Source organism: Scyliorhinus torazame, chromosome 2 (assembly GCF_047496885.1).
Source record: "Scyliorhinus torazame isolate Kashiwa2021f chromosome 2, sScyTor2.1, whole genome shotgun sequence".
NCBI classification, from domain to species: Eukaryota; Metazoa; Chordata; class Chondrichthyes; order Carcharhiniformes; family Scyliorhinidae; genus Scyliorhinus; species Scyliorhinus torazame.
The window spans coordinates 69,975,277-69,999,078 of NC_092708.1; the positions used below are offsets into that span (position 1 = coordinate 69,975,277).

At 46.5% G+C, this 23,802-nt stretch overlaps 1 protein-coding gene across 1 annotated transcript in view; it reads left to right on the forward strand.

The window, feature by feature from the left end:
• mcm6 (minichromosome maintenance complex component 6) overlaps positions 1-22,167 on the forward strand; it is a 71,134-nt gene extending 48,967 nt beyond the window's left edge. Inside the window, exons 15-17 of the mRNA XM_072472252.1 lie at positions 690-842; positions 20,711-20,850; positions 21,342-22,167. Of these exons, the coding sequence (XP_072328353.1) occupies positions 690-842; positions 20,711-20,850; positions 21,342-21,461 (413 nt within the window). The 3' untranslated portion in view covers positions 21,462-22,167. The remainder of the gene's footprint in view (positions 1-689; positions 843-20,710; positions 20,851-21,341) is intronic.
• Positions 22,168-23,802: the final 1,635 nt, after the last annotated feature.

A 23,802-nucleotide genomic window follows, 5' to 3' on the forward strand; every position in this document is an offset into this window, starting at 1 on the left:
TGGACACCCAAGGGGCAATTTAACACAGCCAATCCACCTAACCTGCATATCTTTTGGACTGAGGGAGGAAACCCACACTGACACGGAGAATGTGCAAACTCCACACAGGTACTCAACATAGATCGGAATTAAACCCGGTCCCTGGCATTGTGAGGCAGCAGTGCTACCCACTGTGCTACCCCAAAAGATGTGGGATGTTGGTGATCGTGGTTACATTGGATCTCGTTTGCTTTGTGATAATGTCTGTCTGTGGAATTGAAGACGGTTACTGTAACAACTTCACTAGCATTCAGATTTGACAGAAATATTTTCAGGGGTTGATTGTTTTAGCAATGTTAGTATTCTTTGCAGCAAATAATCAGTCTATTTTTCTCCTTGGGATCCTCCAGTGGGAAAAACCTAATTAGCTGTTTTGAATGAAAAATGTGCTATACAGCTGTTCAAATCTCTCTCTGAGATACCCTTTTATAGGCGCTAAACTGGTTCTTTTTCTCACATTGAGCCATGGCAAAGATCTGATGAATTACATGGGCCCTAAATAATGGTTTCAGGCCATAATTAGGCCATTTGGCATAATGGGCATGCCAAGGGTATTGGTGATTTTGTTTTGATTTGTTTTATTCTGAAAGTTGATACGCATTAAGCATGGTAATGGATTCAGTTGTTCTAATAAATGGTAATTTTAATAGGGCATTCTGAAATTCCAAATGGAATTGGTGGTGTCAATGACCATTCCGAAGACGTTATCAAAGAAGTGCCAAAATCCGCAATGAGACTATCTTTTGTAGAGTATCGCAAGATTTCCAACCTTATTGTCATCCATCTCCGGAAACTAGAAGAAGGTAAGAATGCGGGTTACTCACTAGCTTCATTGCATAATGTAGTGCTTTGGAAAAATGGTGCCCAAATTTTTGATCACAGTGTATCCCCTGATATTTGATTCTTAAATGACTGGCCAAAGTCAGATACCTTACAAAGTCCTAGGAATTATTTTTAAAAGGATAAATTTTTATGAACCTCGAACAATTGCTTTGCTTTGTTGTTGGGAAGTTGTGAAAATTCACATTTGCACCATGAACCAGTCCAGTGAAGCAATGGGTATATAAGAAAAAGCAACTACACTGCTAATCGAAGTGGTGCATCAAATGCTTTTTGCTGAAGCACCTGATACTTTACTGGTGTTTTGAAAAAAGATGGAATGTGCATATAAACTGGCAAAAAGTATTGAGCGGAGTGCGGCTCGGAATAAGTTTTAGATTCTTGTAACTAATATAAATTAGAAAAAACCTGTACTAAATCAGTCTTAAAATAACCACAATTGTGGTGACACAAAAACAGAAGGGTTTAGATTGACTTCGCAATTGGGCACATAACCAACCAGCTAATTTTGGCACTAGTACATTATTACAGATGAGAAAAATAGGAAACAAATACACAATGAATACAATTGATTTCACGGGAAGATTTAGAAGCAATTGTCAATGTCTGAGCAATTAAGCAATCTAATAGGATGCTAAAATACAAATACCTACCTTTAGCTAGACTATATTTAAAATCCTCTGCTAGCTTGTAGCTACCATGACATTTGTAAAAAATGTTATTCCTCCTCGACGGACCAGAATAGTAAGTATTAACCAGGTTTAGCAAATGCGTTATAACAAAAGATTAGAGAAGTTGAAGCCTTGAAAAAAGCCAGTGAAGAGGGAAAGGCATCATTGAAGTATAACATTAAATTACTAAGTAGGGTGAAGACAGTTTAACAACTCAAAAGTAAATTAGGCATTAATAGAAATTAGTGAGCGTATTTTGAACAGGAATTTATTGGTTCAAATAATCAAGCAGGGCAATGTAACATGACCATTCTATGATTTTGCATTCACAAAGTTGAACAAAATAGAATCAGTAAAGTGAGAGCTAATATACTCAGGGATGAATCTAAATGGAATGTATTACTTTTTTTGTACGTTTTTGTACACAAAATTTACTGATGTACTGTACTTCCATCCATTTGCAACTGCATGACATACAAGAAATCAATTTGTGACAAAGAATATTTTCTATTAGTTGAGAGAACTTGTGACTCTGCAAAAGAAATTAATGTTTTCAGTTGATTTTTGCGTGAGTAACATAAAAAGTAGTGGCTAGACCTTACCTGATAAACTGTTTTTGAATTTTCTTTCTGGGAAGGAGACAGTCCACGTGCACGCACAAGAATCTTCCAACTCTGAATAGAGGACCAGATTGAAATGGTTATAACCTTTTAGGTGGACAGCACATGGTGAAAATCAAGGCTGCCTTAAACATGAAATCCAAGCACCGTACACCTAGTTTTAACTTGTCGACTGTCCAACACTGGTACAGAAGCAACGGTTTAGCTCAGTTTGCTGAACAACTGGTTTGTGATGCAGAACGAGGCCAACAGCATAGGTTCAATTCCTGCTGAGGTTATTAATGAGGGCCCACCTTCTCAACCTTGAACTTTGCCTTAGGTGTGATGATCTTCAGGTCAAATCACCAGTAAGCTCCAGTGGAAAGCAGCCTATGACATTTGGGACTCCAGGGATTTTACTTTACAAAAGGAGTAGTGTAGTGATAATGTTGCCAGGTAGTCCAGGGTCCTGATCTGAAGCTCTTACCCACCCGTATGGGGAGCTTTATAATCAATAACAAACTTTATTAGTGTCACAAGTAGGCTTACATTAACACCGCAATGATGTTTTGTGCAAATCCCTGAGTCGCCATATCCTGGCGCCTGTTCGGGTACACTGAGGAAGAATTCAGAATGTCCAATTCACCTAACAAGCACGTTTTTCAGAACTTTTGGGAGGAAACCGGAGAAACGTGCTGATTCTGCACAGACAGTGACCCAAGTCGTGAATCGAACCGGGGTCTTGGTGATGTGAAGCAACAGTGCTAACCACTGTGCTGTCTTTTTGAGTGCAAACGGCATGCGAGTGCCCAGGGAAGGTAATACTTCTGTCAGAGAGTATGGATCAAGAGAACGAGAAGTGCCACAAGAAAGAGAGAGCAGCTGAAGCAGGACATTTTTTGTGGTGCGCCACAGGTTACGATAGTGGAGGGCAAGGGGGCAGCGCTGCCTGCCCAGTGGCCGACTGAGCAGCTGGTGGAGTTTTTGAACCGAAAATTCTAGCAACAGAGGGAGAAGGCTTCGGAAGACATAACTACGGTGGTGGAGCAGCTGAGACCCGCGATTGAGAGTGGGGCACGGAATAGAGGCTCAGGGCCTGATGATTCAGAAGGTGGAGGAGGCGGTGGGGGAGCACAAGGAACAGGTGGCCTCATTGGAGTTGGGGATGGTCTTGGACAGCCAAAAGAGGCTGAGAGACCTGAGAGAATCGCAGGAGACGAACTTGGGGATCGTCTGGGTGCCTGTAGGCACCAAGGGAGCGGAGGTCGGCAAGTGTGTTGTGAGGATGCTGGAGATGGGGAAGGGGGTCCTTGACTGGCCCTCGAGGTGGATTGGGCACACAGGACTCTTGAGGAAAGGGCAGCAGAAAGGGGGCCTGTGAAGGGTGATGGTGGTGTGGCTGCATCATTTGTTGGACAAAGAAAAGATTTTGAAATGGGTGAGGAAGACCAGGATGTGCACCAGGGAAGGGAGTGAGCTGCGGGTCTACTAAGACCTGGGTGCGGAGTTGTCAAAGAGGCAAGCTGGGTTCAACCGGATAAAGTCTGCCCTCTTCAAGAAGGGGGTGAAGTTTGGGGTCCTGTACCCTGTCTGCATGAGTTTTATTTTGACTCGCCAGAGGAGGTGATGGATTTTGAGGGACCATGAACTGGGAGGAGTGTGAGTACACTGAACTTTGGAGAGGAGCTTTGTGTTCATTGTAAAATGTATGCGGTGGGTATTTTTGTGGTTCGTTTCGATGGGGGAGCGGTGATGGTGAATGTGCCTTTTGTTCTTTTGTTTGTTGGTGGCTGGAGGGGGAGGGAAAGAGGGGTGGACTGAAGAGGGTGGGAAAGTTAGAGGCCTTAGACGGGGGCCACCATGCGAGCTGGGCGGACTAGTTAACAAGTGAAGTGGGGAATTGCCAGTCGGAACATGAGGCAATGGGTTTGGTTCATTGCTTTTTTGGGTGGGGCGGGGTTGCTGACAATGGTGCGGTAGGTGTGGCACAGTTGAGAAGGTAGAAATGGCGACGGACGTCCGAGGGTGGGCCTGGAGGCTGGCTCAAGAAGGGGTATGGCTGATCGGCAGGGGTGGGTGGGGCAGGTGTTCCACTCTGGGCTGGATATGAAGACGATGGGAATGGCAGAGTTTATTAATAAGAGGCTGACGTTTGAGATGAGGAGCACTGAGGCCTATCTGGGCGGTAGATATGTGGTGGTCAGTGGGAAACTGAAGGGGAGGCCGGTGGTCCTGATAAACGTTTATGACCCATCAGTTGAGGAAGCAAGCAGTGGCAAGGGAGATCCGTAGAGTATGGGACGACAGGAGTGGTGTTGGACCTAGAGAGGGTGAATGGGGTAGTTGAGCGCTTTTATAGGAGGCTCTGTGAGTCGAAGCCCACGATTGGGGGAAGAGGGGATGCAGTGGTTCCTGGATGGGTTGGAATTTCCCATGGTGGAAAAAGGGGCAGGTTCAGGGCTGGAGGCCCTGATTGGATTGAGGTGATGGATGGCATGGGGGCAATGCAGGCGGGGAAGGGCCCAGGGCCAGACTGATTCCGAGCAGAGTTTTATGAAAAGTTTGGGGCGGAGCTGGGGCCACTGCTGGTGAGACTTATAATGAGGGAGATTGGGGTGGGGGGGGGGGGGGGGGGGGGGTGGACTCTTCTCCGCTCTTCTTAAAAAAACGAAGCATTGACTCCATTCAAATCTCTCAGCATCGGGGTGGGTCAAATAATGGGAAGGTGACCTCTTGTTGATTACCACCTACTGCTCGTCCTCCGCTCTATGATGAGCACTACTTGGAAGAAACACTACTTGGAAGGTTGCAAGGGCACAGAATGTATTTTGGGTGGGGGATCAGTATCTATCACCAACAGTGGCTTGGTCGTACTGCCACTGACCGATATAGTTGAGTCCTGAAGGCCATATCTGCCAGACTGGGCCTGTGGTAAATGACGAGGAAACCAATGTACAGTTGCAGCTGCATCTGTCCATGACAATATTTGCAGGAGTGACCGCCACACAGTCCTTCTAGAGACAAAGTCCTATTTTCATACTGAAGATGCCCCACATCGAGCTGTGGCACTACCATTGTGCCAAATGGGATAGTTTCTGATCCGATCCAGCAGCTCAAAACTGGATATAAATGAGGCGCTATGGGCCATCGGCAGCAGACCAGTTGTATTCAAGCACAATCTAATCTCATGACCAGGCATATCCGTCCCTCTGTCACTACCATCAACAGCAGGTCAAACTGCATTAATCAGTGCAGGAGTGCATGCCAGGTGCAGCACCAAACATACCTAAAAACATAAAACACACCAACCTGATGAAGCTACAACTGTGGACTATGTGAAAGTATGAATAGCGGAAGCAGCATACAATAGACAGGACTATGCAATCCCAAAATCAACTGATGAGACCTAATTTCTACAATCAAGCCAATTGCAGTCGTGAATGGTAGTTCGCAGTTGAGCAACTAGCTGAGTGGAGGTTACATGGATATCTCTATGCTCGGTGATGAGGGAACCCAACACATCAGTGCAAAAAACCAAGGCTGAAACATCAGCCAGGAGTTGCACCTCAATGATCCACCTTGAAAGTCCCTGGTATCATAGACATAGAATTTACAGTGCAGAAGGAGGCCATTCGGCCCATCGAGACTGCACCGGCTCTTGGAAAGAGCACCCTACCCAAGGTCAACACCTTGACCCGATCCCCATAACCCAGTAACCCCACCCAACACTAAGGGCAATTTTGGAAGCGAAGGGCAATTTATCATGGCCAATCCACCTAACCTGCACATCTTTGGACTGTGGGAGGAAACCGGAGCACCCGGAGGAAACCCACGCACACACGGGGAGGATGTGCAGACTCCGCACAGACAGTGACCCAAGCCGGAATCGAACCTGAGACCCTGGAGCTGTAAAGCAATTGTGCTATCCACAATGCTACCGTGCTGCCCTATCATAGATCCCAAGATAGCCATCACGCTGTGATGTCAAGAAATGCCTAAAGACGGCGAACACAGCAAAGGCTATGGGCACTGACCATATCCCAGTTGTAGTGCGAAGATTTGTGCTCTGAGGCGGGCTGTGCCCCATGGCAAGCTGTTCAAGGTTCAGAACTGCACTGCCATTTAAATGACTGTGTAAAATTGCTCAGATATGTCTTGACTGCCAAAAGCAGGACAAATCCAGTCTCGCTATTTATTGCCCCCTCAATCATCAAAAATGTGATGGAAGATGTCTTTAACACTGTTATCAAGCAGCGCTTGCGCTGCTCACCGATGCTCATTTTTGATTTGAAAGGACCGCTTTGCTCCGTATCTTATTACAGTCATGGGCCGGCATTGTACATAGAACATAGAACAATACAGCGCAGTACAGGCCCTTCGGCCCACGATGTTGCACCGAAACAAAAGCCATCTAACCTACACTATGCCATTATCATCCATATGTTTATCCAATAAACCTTTAAATGCCCTCAATGTTGGCGAGTTCACTACTGTAGCAGGTAGGGCATTCCACGGCCTCACTACTCTTTGCGTAAAGAACCTACCTCTGACCTCTGTCCTATATCTATTACCCCTCAGTTTAAAGTTATGTCCCCTCGTGCCAGCCATATCCATCCGCGGGAGAAGGCTCTCACTGTCCACCCTATCCAACCCCCTGATCATTTTGTATGCCTCTATTAAGTCTCCTCTTAACCTTCTTCTCCAACGAAAACAACCTCAAGTCCATCAGCCTTTCCTCATAAGATTTTCCCTCCATACCAGGCAACATCCTGGTAAATCTCCTCTGCACCCGCTCTAAAGCCTCCACGTCCTTCCTATAATGCGGTGACCAGAACTGTACGCAATACTCCAAATGCGGCCGTACCAGAGTTCTGTACAGCTGCAACATGACCTCCCGACTCCGGAACTCAATCCCTCTACCAATAAAGGCCAACACTCCATAGGCCTTCTTCACAACCCTATCAACCTGGGTGGCAACTTTCAGGGATCTATGTACATGGACACCTAGATCCCTCTGCTCATCCACACTTTCAAGAACTTTACCATTAGCCAAATATTCCGCATTCCTGTTATTCCTTCCAAAGTGAATCACCTCACACTTCTCTACATTAAACTCCATTTGCCACCTCTCAGCCCAGCTCTGCAGCTTATCTATATCCCTCTGTAACCTGCTACATCCTTCCACACTATCGACAACACCACCGACTTTAGTATCGTCTGCAAATTTACTCACCCACCCTTCTGCGCCTTCCTCTAGGTCATTGATAAAAATGACAAACAGCAACGGCCCCAGAACAGATCCTTGTGGTACTCCACTTGTGACTGTACTCCATTCTGAACATTTCCCATCAACCACCACCCTCTGTCTTCTTTCAGCTAGCCAATTTCTGATCCACATCTCTAAATCACCCTCAATCCCCAGCCTCCGTATTTTTTGCAATAGCCTACCGTGGGGAACCTTATCAAACGCTTTGCTGAAATCCATATACACCACATCAACTGCTCTACCCTCGTCTACCTGTTCAGTCACCTTCTCAAAGAACTCAATAAGGTTTGTGAGGCATGACCTACCCTTCACAAAGCCATGCTGACTATCCCTGATCATATTATTCCTATCTAGATGATTATAAATCTTGTCCCTTATAATCCCCTCCAAGACTTTACCCACTACAGACGTGAGGCTCACCGGTCTATAGTTGCCGGGGTTGTCTCTGCTCCCCTTTTTGAACAAAGGGACCACATTTGCTGTCCTCCAGTCCTCTGGCACTATTCCTGTAGCCAATGATGACATAAAAATCAAAGCCAAAGGTCCAGCAATCTCTTCCCTGGCCTCCCATAGAATCCTAGGATAAATCCCATCAGGTCCCGGGGACTTATCTATTTTCAGCCTGTCCAGAATTGCCAACACCTCTTCCCTACGTACCTCAATGCCATCTATTCTATTAGCCTGGGGCTCAGCATTCTCCTCCACAACATTATCTTTTTCCTGAGTGAATACTGACGAAAAATATTCATTTAGTATCTCGCCTATCTCTTCAGACTCCACACACAATTTCCCATCCCTGTCCTTGACTGGTCCTACTCTTTCCCTAGTCATTCGCTTATTCCTGACATACCTATAGAAAGCTTTTGGGTTTTCCTTGATCCTTCCTGCCAAATACTTCTCATGTCCCCTCCTTGCTCGTCTTAGCTCTCTCTTTAGATCCTTCCTCGCTACCTTGTAACTATCCATCGCCCCAACCGAAACTTCACACTTCATCTTCACATAGGCCTCCTTCTTCCTCTTAACAAGAGATTCCACTTCCTTGGTAAACCACGGTTCCCTCGCTCGACGCCTTCCTCCCTGTCTGACCGGTACATACTTATCAAGAACACGCAGTAGCTGATCCTTGAACAAGCCCCACTTATCCAGTGTGCCCAACACTTGCAGCCTACTTCTCCACCTTATCCCCCCCAAGTCACGTCTAATGGCATCATAATTGCCCTTCCCCCAGCTATAACTCTTGCCCTGCGGTGTATACTTATCCCTTTCCATCATTAACGTAAACGTCACCGAATTGTGGTCACTGTCCCCAAAGTGCTCTCCTACCTCCAAATCCAACACCTGGCCTGGTTCATTACCCAAAACCAAATCCAACGTGGCCTCGCCTCTTGTTGGCCTGTCAACATATTGTTTCAGGAAACCATCCTGCACACACTGTACAAAAAACGACCCATCTATTGTACTCGAACTATATATTTTCCAGTCAATATTTGGAAAGTTAAAGTCTCCCATAATAACTACCCTGTTACTTTCGCTCATATCCAGAATCATCTTCGCCATCCTTTCCTCTACATCCCTAGAACTATTAGGAGGCCTATAAAAAACTCCCAACAGGGTGACCTCTCCTTTCCTGTTTCTAACTTCAGCCAATACTACCTCGGAAGAAGAGTCCCCATCTAGCATCCTCTCCGCCACCGTAATACTGCTCTTGACTAGCAGCGCCACACCTCCCCCTCTTTTGCCTCCTTCTCTGAGCTTACTAAAACACCTAAACCCCGGAACCTGCAACATCCATTCCTGTCCCTGCTCTATCCATGTCTCCGAAATGGCCACAACATCGAAGTCCCAGGTACCAACCCACGCTGCCAGTTCCCCTACCTTGTTTCGTATACTCCTGGCATTGAAGTAGACACACTTCAAACCACCTACCTGAACGCTGGCCCCCTCCTGCGACGTCAAATCTGTGCTCCTGACCTCTATACACTCATTCTCCCTTACCCTAAAACTACAATCCAGGTTCCCATGCCCCTGCTGCATTAGTTTAAACCCCCCCAAAGAGCACTAACAAATCTCCCCCCCAGGATATTTGTGCCCCACAGGTTCAGATGTAGACCATCCTGTCTGTAGAGGTCCCACCTTCCCCAGAAAGAGCCCCAGTTATCCAAAAATCTGAAACCCTCCCGCCTGCACCATCCCTGTAGCCACGTGTTTAAATGCTCTCTCTCCCTATTCCTCATCTCACTATCACGTGGCACGGGCAACAACCCAGAGATAACAACTCTGTTTGTTCTAGTTCTGAGCTTCCATCCTAGCTCCCTGAAAGCCTGCCTGACATTATTGTGGCTCAATAATTAGCGCTACTGTCTCACGCTGCAGAGGACATTGGTTTGATCCTGGCCCCGGGTTGCTGTCCATGTGGAGTTTGCACATTCTCCCCATGCCTGCATGGGTCTCACCCCCACAATCCAAAAAGATATGTAGGGTAGGTGGATTTGTCATGCTAAATTGCCCCTTAATTGGGGGGGGGGGTCTTTTTTTTTAAATTTAAAACCTTATTACAGCCATGGTTCAAGCACAGACAAAGGAGCTGAATTTGTGACGTTTGTGAGACTCCTTGCCCTCAAGGCAGCATTTGACAGGGTGAATGAGGATCCAGAGAAACTCTGCTAATGGGAGTGAAACCCTATCACAAAGGACGGCTGTGGTTGTTGGAGGCTGATTGTCTCAGCCAGGGCTTTGCTTCAGGAGTTCCTCAGGGTATTGTCCTGGGCCCAAATTTCTTCAGCTGCTTCATCAAATGGTCTTCCCTTCATTATAAGATGAAAAATGGGAATTTTCGATAATGAAAGTGTTAAATACCATTCACAATTCATACTCTCTCCATGCCTGAATGCAGCAAGATCTGAGCAGCATTCAGAAGTGGCCGAATAAGTGGCAAATAATTTTGCCTGGCACTTGGTGTGACTCGAATGACCATCTCCAACAAGAGAGAATATAGTCATCTCTTCATGACATTTCAGTGATATTACTACTGCTGCATTCCCCCACCTTCAAATCCTGGGGTCACCATTGACCAGTAGCTCAACTTGACAAATCAATTAATATTGTGGCAACAAGAGGTCAGAGACTGGAAATTCTGCAGCAGCTGGAGGTGCATTCCTTTTTTAAAAAATGTTTTTATTGAGGTATTTGCAAAATTTCTACAACAATAACAAATAAACAATAACATTAGATGGTAAAATAAGCATTTCCCCACCCGACCCAATCCTCTCACACCTCAACCATCTAACACCTATCTCCCCCCCCCCCCCCCCGGGAAATGTTGCTTCCACTGACATTTTAATTTTCTTCGAGAAAGTTGACTAACGGCTGCCATCTCTGAGAGAACCCCAACATTGACCCTCTTAAGGCAAACTTTACTTTCTCAAGACTGAGAAACAGCCATGTCACGAACCCAGGTCTCTACACTCTGGGGGCTTCGAGTCCCTACACATTAAAAGGATCTGTCTCCGGGCTACTAGGAAGGCAAAGGCCAGGACGCCAGCCTCTTTCACTCCCTGAACTCCTGGATCTTCTGACACTCCAAAGATCGCTACCTCGGGACTCGGCATCACCTGAGTTCCTAGCACCGTGGACATTGCCTTCACAAAACCCCCTGAGCTTGTGGACATGGTTTGCTGGGTTTCCCACGCACCTCACACATCTATCTTCTACCCGAAAAACTTGCTCGTCCTCGCCGCTGTCATGTGTGCCCGGTGGACCATCTTAAATTGTATTAGGCTAAGCCTGGCACATGAAGAGGAGGAATTGACTCTGCTTAGGGCGTCCGCCCATAGACCCGCCTCTATCTCTCCTTCGAGCTCATCCTCCCACTTGCCCTGAAGCTCCTCCACCGGAGTTTCCTCCGCCTCCAACAGCTCCTGATAGATATCCGACACCTTCCTTCCCCTACCCAGGTACCAGAAACTACTCTATCCTGTATCCCCAGTAGCAGCGGCAAGGCCGGCACCTGCTTTCTCAGGAGGTCTCGCACTTGCAAATATCTAAAAACCATTCCTGGCGACAGTTTAAATTTATCCTCCAGCGCCTTCAAGCTGGGAAAGCTCCCGTGTATAACAGATCCCCATCCTTCTAATTTCTGCCCTCTGCCCGCTCTGGGACACCCCATCCAGCCTGCCCGGTACAAATGGTTTGTTACAAATCGGGGTCCAGGCCGATGCACACCTCCACCTTATGTCTCCTCCATTGCCCCCAGATGCTCAGTGCCACCACTACTACTCTACCTGTGGAGTATCGGGCCGGCGAGAACAGCAGAGGTGTCGTTACCAATGCTCCCAGACTGGTGCCTTAACATGCCGCCGCCTCCAACCGCTCCCATGCCGACCCCGCCCCCATTACCCACTTCCTAATCATGGCTATGTTAGCCGCCCAGTAGTAGTTGCAGAAGTTCGGCAGCGCCAACCCACCCTTCCCCCCCCCAACTACGCTCCAACCACATTTTCTTCACCCAAACAACGCCCGAGATGATGGGGAGGCACTGAAAGACAAAGAGAAATCTGGGGAGGACCGTCATTTTCACGTCTGCACCCTCCCCGCCAGTGACAGCGGAGCATGTCCCACCTCTTAAAGTCCCCTTCCATTTGTTCTACCAACCAAGATAGATTAAGCTTATGCAGCGCCTCCCATTTCCGAGCCACCTGAATTCCCAGATAGCGAAAGCTCTTCCAGTCTCTCCTCCTGCCCTCTAGCCTGAATCACAAACATCTCGCTCTTCCCCATGTTCAATTTATACCCCGAAGAATTGCCAAATTCCCCCAAGATCTGCAGAACCTCCCCCATCCCCTCCACCGGGTCCGAAATGTACAAACGCGAATCGTCTGTGTAGAGCAAGACCCGCTGCCCCACCTCCACCCCCGAACCAGCCCCTGCCACTTCCTCAAAGCTCTTCGTGCCATGGCCAGTGGCTCTATAGCTAGAGCAAACAATAATGGGGAGAGGGGCACCCTTGCCTCATCCCTCGATGTAATTTAAAATACCTCGACCTCAGCCGGTTCGTACGCACGCTCGCAACAGGCGCCTGGTAGAGCAATCGCACCCAGCCGATAAAGCCCTCACCAACCCAAATCTTCCCAGCGCCTCCCACTCCACCCGATCGAAAGCCTTCTCCGCATCCATCGCTACCACCACCTCCGCCCCTCCTCTTTCTGAGGGCATCATAATAACATTTAGAAGCCTCCGGAAGTTGGCCTTGAGTTGCCTGCCCTTAACGAAGCCGTCTGGTCTTCCCCTATCACCCCCGGGACACAGTCTTCTATCCTTGTGGCCAATATTTTAGCCAACAACATGGCATCCACATTCAAAAGCGAGATCGGCCTATATGACCCAAACTGCTCAGGATCCTTCTCCTGTTTAAGAAGAAGTGAAATCGAGGCCTGCGACATTGTTGGGGGGGAGGATTCCCTTCTCTCTAGCCTCATTAAATGTCTTCACCAGCAGCGGGCTCAACAACTCTGAGAATTTCTGATAAAATTCCACCGGGTAGCCGTCCGGCCCTGGAGCTTTGCCCGACTGCATACCCTCCAGCCCCTTGATAACTTCCTCAATCTCAATTGGGGCCCCCCAGCCCCTCCACCAGTTCCTCCTCCACCCTCGGAAACCTCAACTGATCTAGAAATTGCCTCAACCCCTCCACTCCAGCCGGGGGTTCCGACTCGTATAATTTACTGTAAAAATCCTTTAAAACTTTCTCCGTTCCCCCCCCCCCCCCCCCCCCCCCGGTCCAAGACCGTGTTACCCTCCCTATTCTTCACTCTACCAATCCTCCCTGGCCGCCTTGCTCTTCCTAAGCTGTTGCGCCAACGACCTACTCTCCTTTTCCCCGTACTCAGAAACCGCCCCCTTTGCCTTCCTCAACTGTTCACTGCTTTCCCTGTGGTCAACAACCCAAACTCCGCTTGCAACTTCTGCCGCTCCCTCAGGAGCCCCATGTCCGGGGCCTCTGTGTATCTCCTGTCGACCCGGAGTATCTCCTCCACTAATCTCTCCTGTTCCCCCCTTTCATAAGAACTAGGAGCAGGAGTAGGCCATCTGGCCCTCGAGCCTGCTCCGCCATTCAATGTGATCATGGCTGATCTTTTGTGGACTCAGCTCCACTTTCCGGCCCGAACACCATAACCCTTAATCCCTTTATTCTTCAAAAAACTATCTATCTTTATCTTAAAAACATTTAATGAAGGAGCCTCTACTGCTTCACTGGGCAAGGAATTCCATAGATTCACACCCTTTGGGTGAAGAAGTTCCTCCTAAACTCAGTCCTAAATCTACTTCCCCTTATTTTGAGGCTATGCCCCCTAGTTCTGCTTTCACCCGCCAGTGGAAACAACCTGCCCGCATCTATCCTATCTATTCCCTTCATAATCTTATATGTTTCTATAAGATCCCCCCTCATCCTTCTAAATTCCAACGAGTACAGTCCCAGTCTACTCAACCTCTCCTCGTAATCCAACCCTTCAGCTCTGGGATTAACCTAGTGAATCTCCTCTGCACACCCTCCAGTGCCAGTACGTCCCTTCTCAAGTAAGGAGACCAAAACTGAACACAATACTCCAGGTGTGGCCTCACCAACACCTTATACAATTGCAGCATAACCTCCCTAGTCTTAAACTGCATCCCTCTAGCAATGAAGGACAAAATTCCATTTGCCTTCTTAATCACCTGTTGCACCTGAAAACCAACTTTCTGCGACTCATGCACTAGCACACCCAGATCTCTCTGCACAGCAGCATGTTTAATTTTTTTATCATTTAATAATAATCCCTTTTGCCGTTATTCTTACCAAAATGGACAACCTCACATTTGTCAACATTGTATTCATCTGCCAGACCCTAACCCATTCACTTAACCTATCCAAATCCCTCTGCAGACTTCCGGTATCCTCTGCACTTATTGCTTTACCACTTATCTTAGTGTCGTCTGCAAACTTGGACACATTGCCCTTGGTCCCCAACTCCAAATCATCGATGTAAATTGTGAACAGTTGTGGGCCCAACACTGATCCCTGAGGGACACCACTAGCTACTGATTGCCAGCCAGAGAAACACCCATTAATCCCCACTCTTTGCTTTCTATTAATTAACCAATCCTCTATCCATGCTACTACTTTCCCCTTAATGCCATGCATCTTTATCTTATGCAACAACCTTTGGTGTGGCACCTTGTCAAAGGCTTTCTGGAAATCCAGATATACCACATCCATTGGCTCCCCGTTATCTACCGCACTGTTGATGTCCTCAAAAGATTCCACTAAATTAGTTCGGCACGACCTGCCCTTTATGAACCCATGCTGCGTCTGTCCAATGGGACAATTTCCATCCAGATGCCTCGCTATTTCTTCCTTGATGATAGATTCCAGCATCTTCCCTACTACCGAAGTTAAGCTCACTGGCCTATAATTACCCACTTTCTGCCTACCTCCTTTTTTAACAGTGGTGTCATGTTTGCTAATTTCCAATCCGCCGGGACCACCCCAGAGTCTAGTGAATTTTGGTAAATTATCACTAGTGCATTTGCAATTTCCCTAGCTATCTCTTTTAGCACTCTGGGATGTATTCCATCAGGGCCAGGAGACTGGTCTACCTTTAGCCCCATTAGCTTGCCCATCACTACCTCCTTGGTGATATCAATCCTCTCAAGGTCCTCACCTGTCATAGCCTCATTTCCATCAGTCACTGGCATGTTATTTGTGTCTTCCACTGTGAAGACCGACTCAAAAAACCTGTTCAGTTCCTCAGCCATTTCCTCATCTCCCATTATTAAATCTCCCTTCTCATCCTCTAAAGGACCAATATTTACCTCAGCCACTCTTTTTTGTTTTATGTATTTGTAGAAACTTTTACTATCTGTTTTTATATTCTGAGCAAGTTTACTCTCATAATCTATCTTACTCTTCTTTATAGCTTTTTTAGTAGCTTTCTGTTGCCCCCTAAAGATTTCTCAGTCCTCTAGTCTCCCACTGATCTTTGCTACTTTGTATGTTTTTTTCCTTCAATTTGATACTCTCCCTTATTTCCTTAGATATCCACGGTCGATTTTCCCTCCTTCTACCGTCCTTCCTTTTTGTTGGTATAAACCTTTGCTGGGCACTGTGAAAAATCACTTGGAAGGTTCTCCACTGTTCCTCAACTGTTTCACCATAAAGTCTTTGCTCCCAGTCTACCTTAGCTAGTTCTTCTCTCATCCCATTGTAATCTCCTTTGTTTAAGCACAAAACACTAGTGCTTGATTTTACCTTCTCACCCTCCATCTGTATTTTAAATTCCACCATATTGTGATCGCTCCTTCCGAGAGGATCCCTAACTATGAGATCCTGAATCAATCCTGTCTCATTACACAGGACCAGATCTAGGACCGCTTGTTCCCTCGTAGGTTCCATTACATACTGTTCGAGGAAACTATCGCGGATACATTCTATAAACTCCTCCTCAAGGCTGCCTTGACCGACCTGGTTAAACCAATCAACATGTAGATTAAAATCCCCCATGATAACTGCTGTACCATTTCTACATGCATCTGTTATTTCTTTGTTTATTGCCTGCCCCACCATAATGTTACTATTTGGTGGCCTATAGATTACTCCTATCAGTGACTTTTTCGCCTTACTATTCCTGATTTCCACCCTGTGGGACCGAATCGAAATCAACTACCCTCTAACAACCGCCTTCAGAACTTCCCAAACCGTCGCTGCAGATACACCTCCCGTGTCATTTGTTTCCAGATAGTTCTGGATGGACTTACTCACCCACCTGCAGACCGCTTCATCCGCAAGCAACCCCATATCTAGTCTCCATAACAGATGTTGCCCTCTCTCCTCACTAACCTGCAAATCTACCCAATGTGGGGCATGATCCGACACTGCAATTGCCGAGTATTACGTCCCCGTCACCTTCGGTATTAGGGTCCTGCTTAGAACAAAAACGTCAATGCGGGAGTAAACCTTATTGATGTGAGAAAAAATCGGAAACTCCTTCGCCCTCTGCCGTGTAAACATCCAAGGGTCCAAACCCCCCCCCCCCATCTGTACCATAAAGCCCTTCAATGCCTTTGCCACAGTCGGCCTCCTCCCTGATCAGGATACTGACCGGTCCAATTCTAGATCAATGACCGTGTTAAAGTCACCCTCCCCCCATGATCAGGTTATGTGACTCTTAAGTCCAGGATTTTGCCTCGCGCACGCCTCATAAATTCCACGTCGTCCCAGTTCGGAGCATACATATTCACGAGCACCACACGTAGCCCCTCCAACCTTCCACTCACCATTATCTACCTACCCCCCTTATCTGACACGACTCTCCCAACCTCAAATGCTGCTCGCTTACTAATGAGTCCAGCCCTGAGTGGAACACCTAGCTGACCCATCCCTTTCTCAATCTCGTCTGATCTATGGCCTTAAGATGTGTCTCATGTAGCATTGACTGCCTTCAGTTCCCTCAGATGTGCAAACACGCAGGCCCTCTTGACCGGCCCATTCAGTCCTCTCATGCTCCACGTAATCTCTTCTTCCCCCCCCCCCCCCCCCACTAGCCATTGCCCTTTTTAGGCCAGCCCCCCGCTTCCCCGGGTACCCCCATGAGCAGCAGCCGTTCCCGACCTCCCATTTATTCCCTGGAAATAGTTCCTCCCCTGTCAGCTTAAATGTCCTTTAGATCGCCTCCAGCTTCTTTCCTTTAATGAATGTCCATACATCGTCCGGCGTCTCAAAATAAAAGCCCTGTTCCTCGTGCGTAACCCACAGCCGAGGTGGGTACAGCATCCCGATCTTCATCCCCTTTTGGAAAGAGGTCTGCTTTTGCCCGATTGAACCCAACACGTCTCTTGGCCAACTCCACTCCCAGGTCCTGATAAATAATCAACTCATAGTTCTCCCACTTGCTGCTCCGTTCTTTCTTGGCCCACCGCAAGACGTGTTCCTTGTCCATAAAACGGTGAAAACGTACCACCATGGCTCTTGGCGGGTCATTCTCCCTGGGCTTCCTCGCGAGCGCTCTGTGCGCTCTATCTACTTCCAAGGGCCGAGGGAATGCCTCAGCCCCCATCAGCTTCTCCAGCATGCCCGTCACATATGCCCTTGCATCTGATCCCTCACTGCCTTCAGAGAGGCAAACAATTCTGAGGTTCTGCCTCCTAGATCTATTCTCCAGGTCCTTCAGCTTCTCCTGAAAATGAAAATGAAATGAAATGAAAATCGCTTATTGTCACGAGTAGGCTTCAATGAAGTTACTGTGCAAAGCCCCTAGTCGCCACATTCCGGCGCCTGTTCGGGGAGGCTGGTACGGGAATCGAACCGTGTTGCTGGCCTGCCTTGGTCTGCTTTAAAAGCCAGCGATATAGCCCAGTGAGCTAAACCAGCCCCTCGTCCTCATCTCCTGCATCCTCATCTGGCGGTCGTCCAACACCTCCACCTTGTTCTCCAGCACGGTTATATAGTCCTCCTGGTCGGATAACTTTTGCTTGATCTCCTGTATCGTTTTCCCCTGGGTCTCCTGATTCAAGACTACTTGATCAATCAAAGCATTGATCGGGTCCAGCGTATCCTTTTTCAGCATGGCGAAGCAATCCTCAAAAAACTTCACCAGCTGCTCCATCGACCACTGTGCCGTCTCTCCTCAGCCCTTGCCCTCTGCCATGCTGTCCCATGGTACCAGCTCCGCTTGCTTCTCACTACCAGGACTGAGTCGTTTCACACGGCCACTTCTGGTCCAATTCTCCATACACCAGAGAGGAAATCCTCCTTACTGTAGCACAGTTCACTGATTTATCCAAGAAAAGTCAGGGGAAAAAGGGCCGAAAGTCCGTTACAGACGGGAGCTATTGAATGTGCGACCTACTGCTCCATGGCCGCCACCGGAAGTCTGGAGGTGCATTCCTAATAACTGAGGGTGTACCTGCGCACTTTGGATTTGATTGGTTGAAGAAAACAGCTCATCTTTTAATCGGCAACAACCGCTGACCTTGCCAGTGATGCTTACACCCCATGAAATATATTTATTTAAACAGTAACTCTCCTTTGTTTTCTGAGACCCTAAAATCTGTTGGCCATCTATAAGGCACAAATCAGGAATGTGATGGAATCCTCGCCACTTGCCTGGACAGGTACAACTCTAGCAACTTTCAAGAAGCTCAACACCACCAGGGCAAAACTGGCTGCTTGATCAGTTTCCTATTCAACATATTAAACATTTATCCTCCACTGGTGCACATGGCAACAGTGTCTGCAAGATGAACTGCAATGCTCGCCAACGCGGAGTTTGCACATTCTCCGCGTGTCTGCCTGGGTTTCGCCCCCACAACCCAAAGATGTGCAGGGTAGGTGGATTGGCCACGCTAAATTGCCCCTTAATTGGAAAAAATGAATTGGATACTCTAAATTTATTTTTAGAAAATACCTGCAAATTCCCCTCTAAGCAATCCACCATTATGACTTGGAACAATATAACTATTCCATTACTATTTCTGGGTCAGTAACATGGAACCCCCCCCCCCCCATTGAATTAAATTAAAACCACTGTGCTAAAAGACGAAGAAGAGGAATTCTATACTTTGTTCAGTTTACTGATCTGGTCCACTGCTGTCCTGCACATTTGTTACCTCCTTTAAATTTTCCAGCCTGCAAGCTGCTGTCTGGTCTAAAGACGCCAGTTTGGAAACAGTTTTTCTGATCATCAAAGAATTTAAACCACTCGCCTCACGGTGCCAAGGACCCGTTTTTTATCTCTGGCCCGAGTCACTGTCCATATGGAGTTTGCATATTCTCCCCGTGTCTGCATGGGTCTAACCCCCCACAACCCAAAAAGATGTGTAGGATATTGGCCACGCTAAATTGTTCCTTAATTGGAAAAAGAGAATTGGGTACTTTACATTTATTTTATTTTTTAATTTAAACTACTCATTACTTAGCTTGGGAGCATTGGAGGAAAAGTATAAGTTGCCCCGGGGAAATTTCTTGAGATATATGCAGGTGAGGGCATTTACTAGACAACAGGTGAGGGAATTTCCATTGCTCCCGACACAGGGGATACAGGACAGGGTGCTTTCAGTGGTGTGGGTCGGAGAGGGCAAGGTGTCAGAGATTTACCGAGAGATGAGGGAAGAGGGGGAGGAGTCGGTGGGCGAACTAAAAGGAAAGTGGGAAGAAGAACTAGGGGAGGAGATAGAGGAGGGTATGTGGGCTGATGCCCTAAGCAGGGTAAATTCCTCTTCCTCATGCGCCAGGCTTAGCCTGATTCAATTTAAGGTGCTACATAGAGCACACATAACGGGAGCAAGATTGAGCAGGTTCTTTGGAGTGGAGGACAAATGTGGGAGGTGTGGCGGGAGCCCGGCAAACCACGCACATATGTTTTGGGCATGCCCGGCACTGGAAGGGTATTGGAAGGGAGTGACGGGAGTGATTTCGCGGGTGGTGAAGGCCCGGGTCAAACCAGGCTGGGGGTTAGCTCTATTTGGAGTTGCGGAAGAGCCGGGAGTGCAGGAGGCGAAAGAGGCCGACGTTGTGGCCTTTGCGTCCCTAGTAGCCCGGCGCAGGATCCTACTCATGTGGAAGGAGGCGAAACCCCCCGGACTGGAGGCCTGGGTAAATGATATGGCGGGGTTCATTAAACTGGAGCAGATAAAGTTTGCCCTGAGAGGATCGGCTCAAGGGTTCACCAGGCGGTGGCAGCCATTTCTCGACTACCTAGGGGAACGTTAGAGGGAAGACAGATGACCAGCAGCAGCAACCCAGGGGGAGGGGGGGGGGGGGGGGGGGGGGGGGGGGGTTTAGTTTAGGTCAAAGATAAAGGGGTTTTGTTACTTGTGTATTGTTTAAAATTTCTGTATTGTTATTGTTGCGTTTGCTTTGTAAGAGGGGAAAAATTGTTGTTTGGGAAAAAATTTTCAATAAAACATTTATAAAAAAAAAAAAAAAAAACTACTCATTACTTGGTGGGCAAAGTACACAAAAGGAAATAAAATGCAACTGCTGTCCAGGTTGAAGAAGCCCTGACTGCTTTGCATTTTTCTATTGTAGTGTGGGTAGACTTTCACATGAGTCATTCAAAAGCCGGTTTGATGCTGTGATGGGAGATTTGTTGCATTCAATGGAATGCTGAATCAAATATGCCGAAGTACCTCACTCATTTGTATTTTTGTATTACAGTGCATTGACTCCTGTTCCCTTGGATGATGAGTAAATGGGAAATAACTCCAGAAAAATTATACTTGTATGTTATAAAACTGATTTTTTTGTGTCATTCCATCTGCAGAAGATGAAGATGCTTCCCCAAAGAAGAATGAACTCATTAACTGGTACTTGAAAGAAATTGAATCTGAAATTGAATCAGAAGAAGAACTAATTAGCAAAAAGAAATTAATTGAGAAAGTTATTTACAGACTTATTCATTATGTAAGTAAGACATGTATCTCAATTTTTTGATAACTTTTGCATAGCCTGACTTGCTTGATGTCATGGCTATTCTGGTTTCTACAAAGAGCAATCTCATACCCATGGTTTATGGGACACAATTTGTGTAAGTTGCTCATGTACTTGTCGTTGAAGTTTGTAGTGCCAGAATACCCTGTCTTACTCTTGAATTACTGAATTGTAGTAAAGACACAATTTGGCCGTTAAATAGCAACCAGTAAACCCCTGCGAAATGAATGATTAACAGGTCTTTGGTCATGGACACTGGAGGATAGCAGTGTGGGATCAAGTCACTTGAATAAATCACTTACAAAGTAATAAATGTATCTGCTCTTAACTTGCAATAGTATTGCAACATGGTGCTGAAAATTATGGCAACAATTAATTCAAAATATAACCGATGTTGAAAATGATTCATATTGGGGTATTCTTTTCCGATATGAATCTTAACTTGCGTTTGAATTTCTTAATAGGATCACATCTTGATTGAACTGAAACAGACTGGTCTGAAAAGCCGAAAAGGAGAGGGCGATGAAGTTTTGGAGCAGGATCCCTTCCTTGTGGTTAATCCCAATTATGCTTTAGAAGATTAAGTGCCACATGTTAAGATCAACTTGGAATCTACAGTTACTTATAAGAATATCACTGGAACACCCAACTCCCTCAAACTGTTGTCATGAAACAAGCTTTGATATCGCCTAATTCTCTTCCAGTATACAATTGCTTTGAGTTTTGGCACTGAACTAGATGCTGAAGTGCTGATCAAGGATAAAACAAATAGTGCCTTTTGTTTAAATCTGCTAATTTTGGGAGCTTTTATATTTGGTTTGAAGTCCAGTGGTTTTTTGTATTGAATGGTGAGAGCAAATTCTAGTACCTACTTTACACTGGTATTCACAACTTTTGCAGATGAAAACGCTTAAAATGCAAACATTTCCTTTTACATTTTACCAGTTACAACTTATTGGTTTAAGATGAATTAGAAGAGAAAACCTAAATGTTATTTTGGATAGAATGACTGGATAACCTGGATATTAAAACTAGATGACAAGGATTGCATTATGGTTTTTAAAAAGGCTACAACCTAGCTGAAGTTGAATTTTAATCCCGACACAAGTTAAAGATTTTATGGAATCTTTTGTTCGGTGGAATTTGAAGGATGAACAAAATTTAATTCAACAATGAGACTGATGTAAAGCCAGCTATGCACCTGAATCAATTGTTGTAAATACATTTCATGTGGAAAACGTGTCCTAAAATTCTGTGTGATGGCTTTATTAAATTACAAAGCAAAATATATTTGCCCAGTGTTGTCATCCTACTTGAGTTCCCATTGATATATCAATTAATATTTTCACTGACAATTTTATTTACAAACAAAGAGAACACAAATGTACAGCACAGGAACAGGCCCTTCGGCCCTCCAAGCCCGTGCCGACCATACTGCCCGACTAAACTACAATCTTCTACACTTCCTGGGTCCGTATCCTTCTATCCCCATCCTATTCATATATTTGTCAAGATGCCCCTTAAATGTCCCTATCGTCCCTGCTTCCACTACCTCCTCCGGTAGCGAGTTCCAGGTACCCACTACCCTCTGCGTAAAAAACTTGCCTCGTACATCTACTCTAAACCTTGCCCCTCTCACCTTAAACCTATGCCCCCTAGTAATTGACCCCTCTACCCTGGGGAAAAGCCTCTGACTATCCACTCTGTCTATGCCCCTCATAATTTTGTATACCTCTATCAGGTCGCCCCTCAACCTCCTTCGTTCCAGTGAGAACAAACCGAGTTTATTCAACCGCTCCTCATAGCTTATGCCCTCCATACCAGGCAACATTCTGGTAAATCTCTTCTGCACCCTCTCTAAAGCCTCCACATCCTTCTGGTAGTGTGGCGACCAGAATTGAACACTATACTCCAAGTGTGGCCTAACTAAGGTTCTATACAGCTGCAACATGACTTGCCAATTCTTATACTCAATACCCCGGCCAATGAAGGCAAGCATGCCGTATGCCTTCTTGACTACCTTCTCCACCTGTGTTGCCCCTTTCAATGACCTGTGGACCTGTACTCCAAGATCTCTTTGACTTTCAATACTCTTGAGGGTTCTACCATTCACTGTATATTCCCTACCTGCATTAGACCTTCCAAAATGCATTACCTCACATTTGTCCGGATTAAACTCCATCTGCCATCTCTCCGCCCAAGTCTCCAGACAATCTAAATCCTGCTGTATCCTCAGACAGTCCTCATCGCTATCCGCAATTCCACCAACCTTTGTGTCGTCTGCAAACTTACTAATCAGACCAGTTACATTTTCCTCCAAATCATTTATATATACTACAAAGAGCAAAGGTCCCAGCACTGATCCCTGTGGAACACCACTGGTCACAGCCCTCCAATTAGAAAAGCATCCCTCCATTGCTACCCTCTGCCTTCTATGGCCTAGCCAGCTCTGTATCCACCTTGCCAGTTCACCCCTGATCCCGTGTGACTTCACCTTTTGTACTAGTCTACCATGAGGGACCTTGTCAAAGGCCTGACTGAAGTCCATATAGACAACATCTACTGCCCTACCTGCATCAATCATCTTAGTGACCTCCTCGAAAAACTCTATCAAGTTAGTGAGACACGACCTCCCCTTCACAAAACCGTGCTGCCTCTCACTAATACGTCCATTTGCTTCCAAATGGGAGTAGATCCTGTCTCTAAGAATTCTCTCCAGTAATTTCCCTACCACTGACGTAAGGCTCACCGGCCTGTAGTTCCCGGGATTATCCTTGCTACCCTTCTTAAACAGAGGAACAACATTGGCTATTCTCCAGTCCTCCGGGACATCCCCTGAAGACAGCGAGGATCGAAAGATTTCTGTCAAGGCCTCAGCAATTTCCTCTCCAGCCTCCTTCAGTATTCTGGGGTTGATCCCATCAG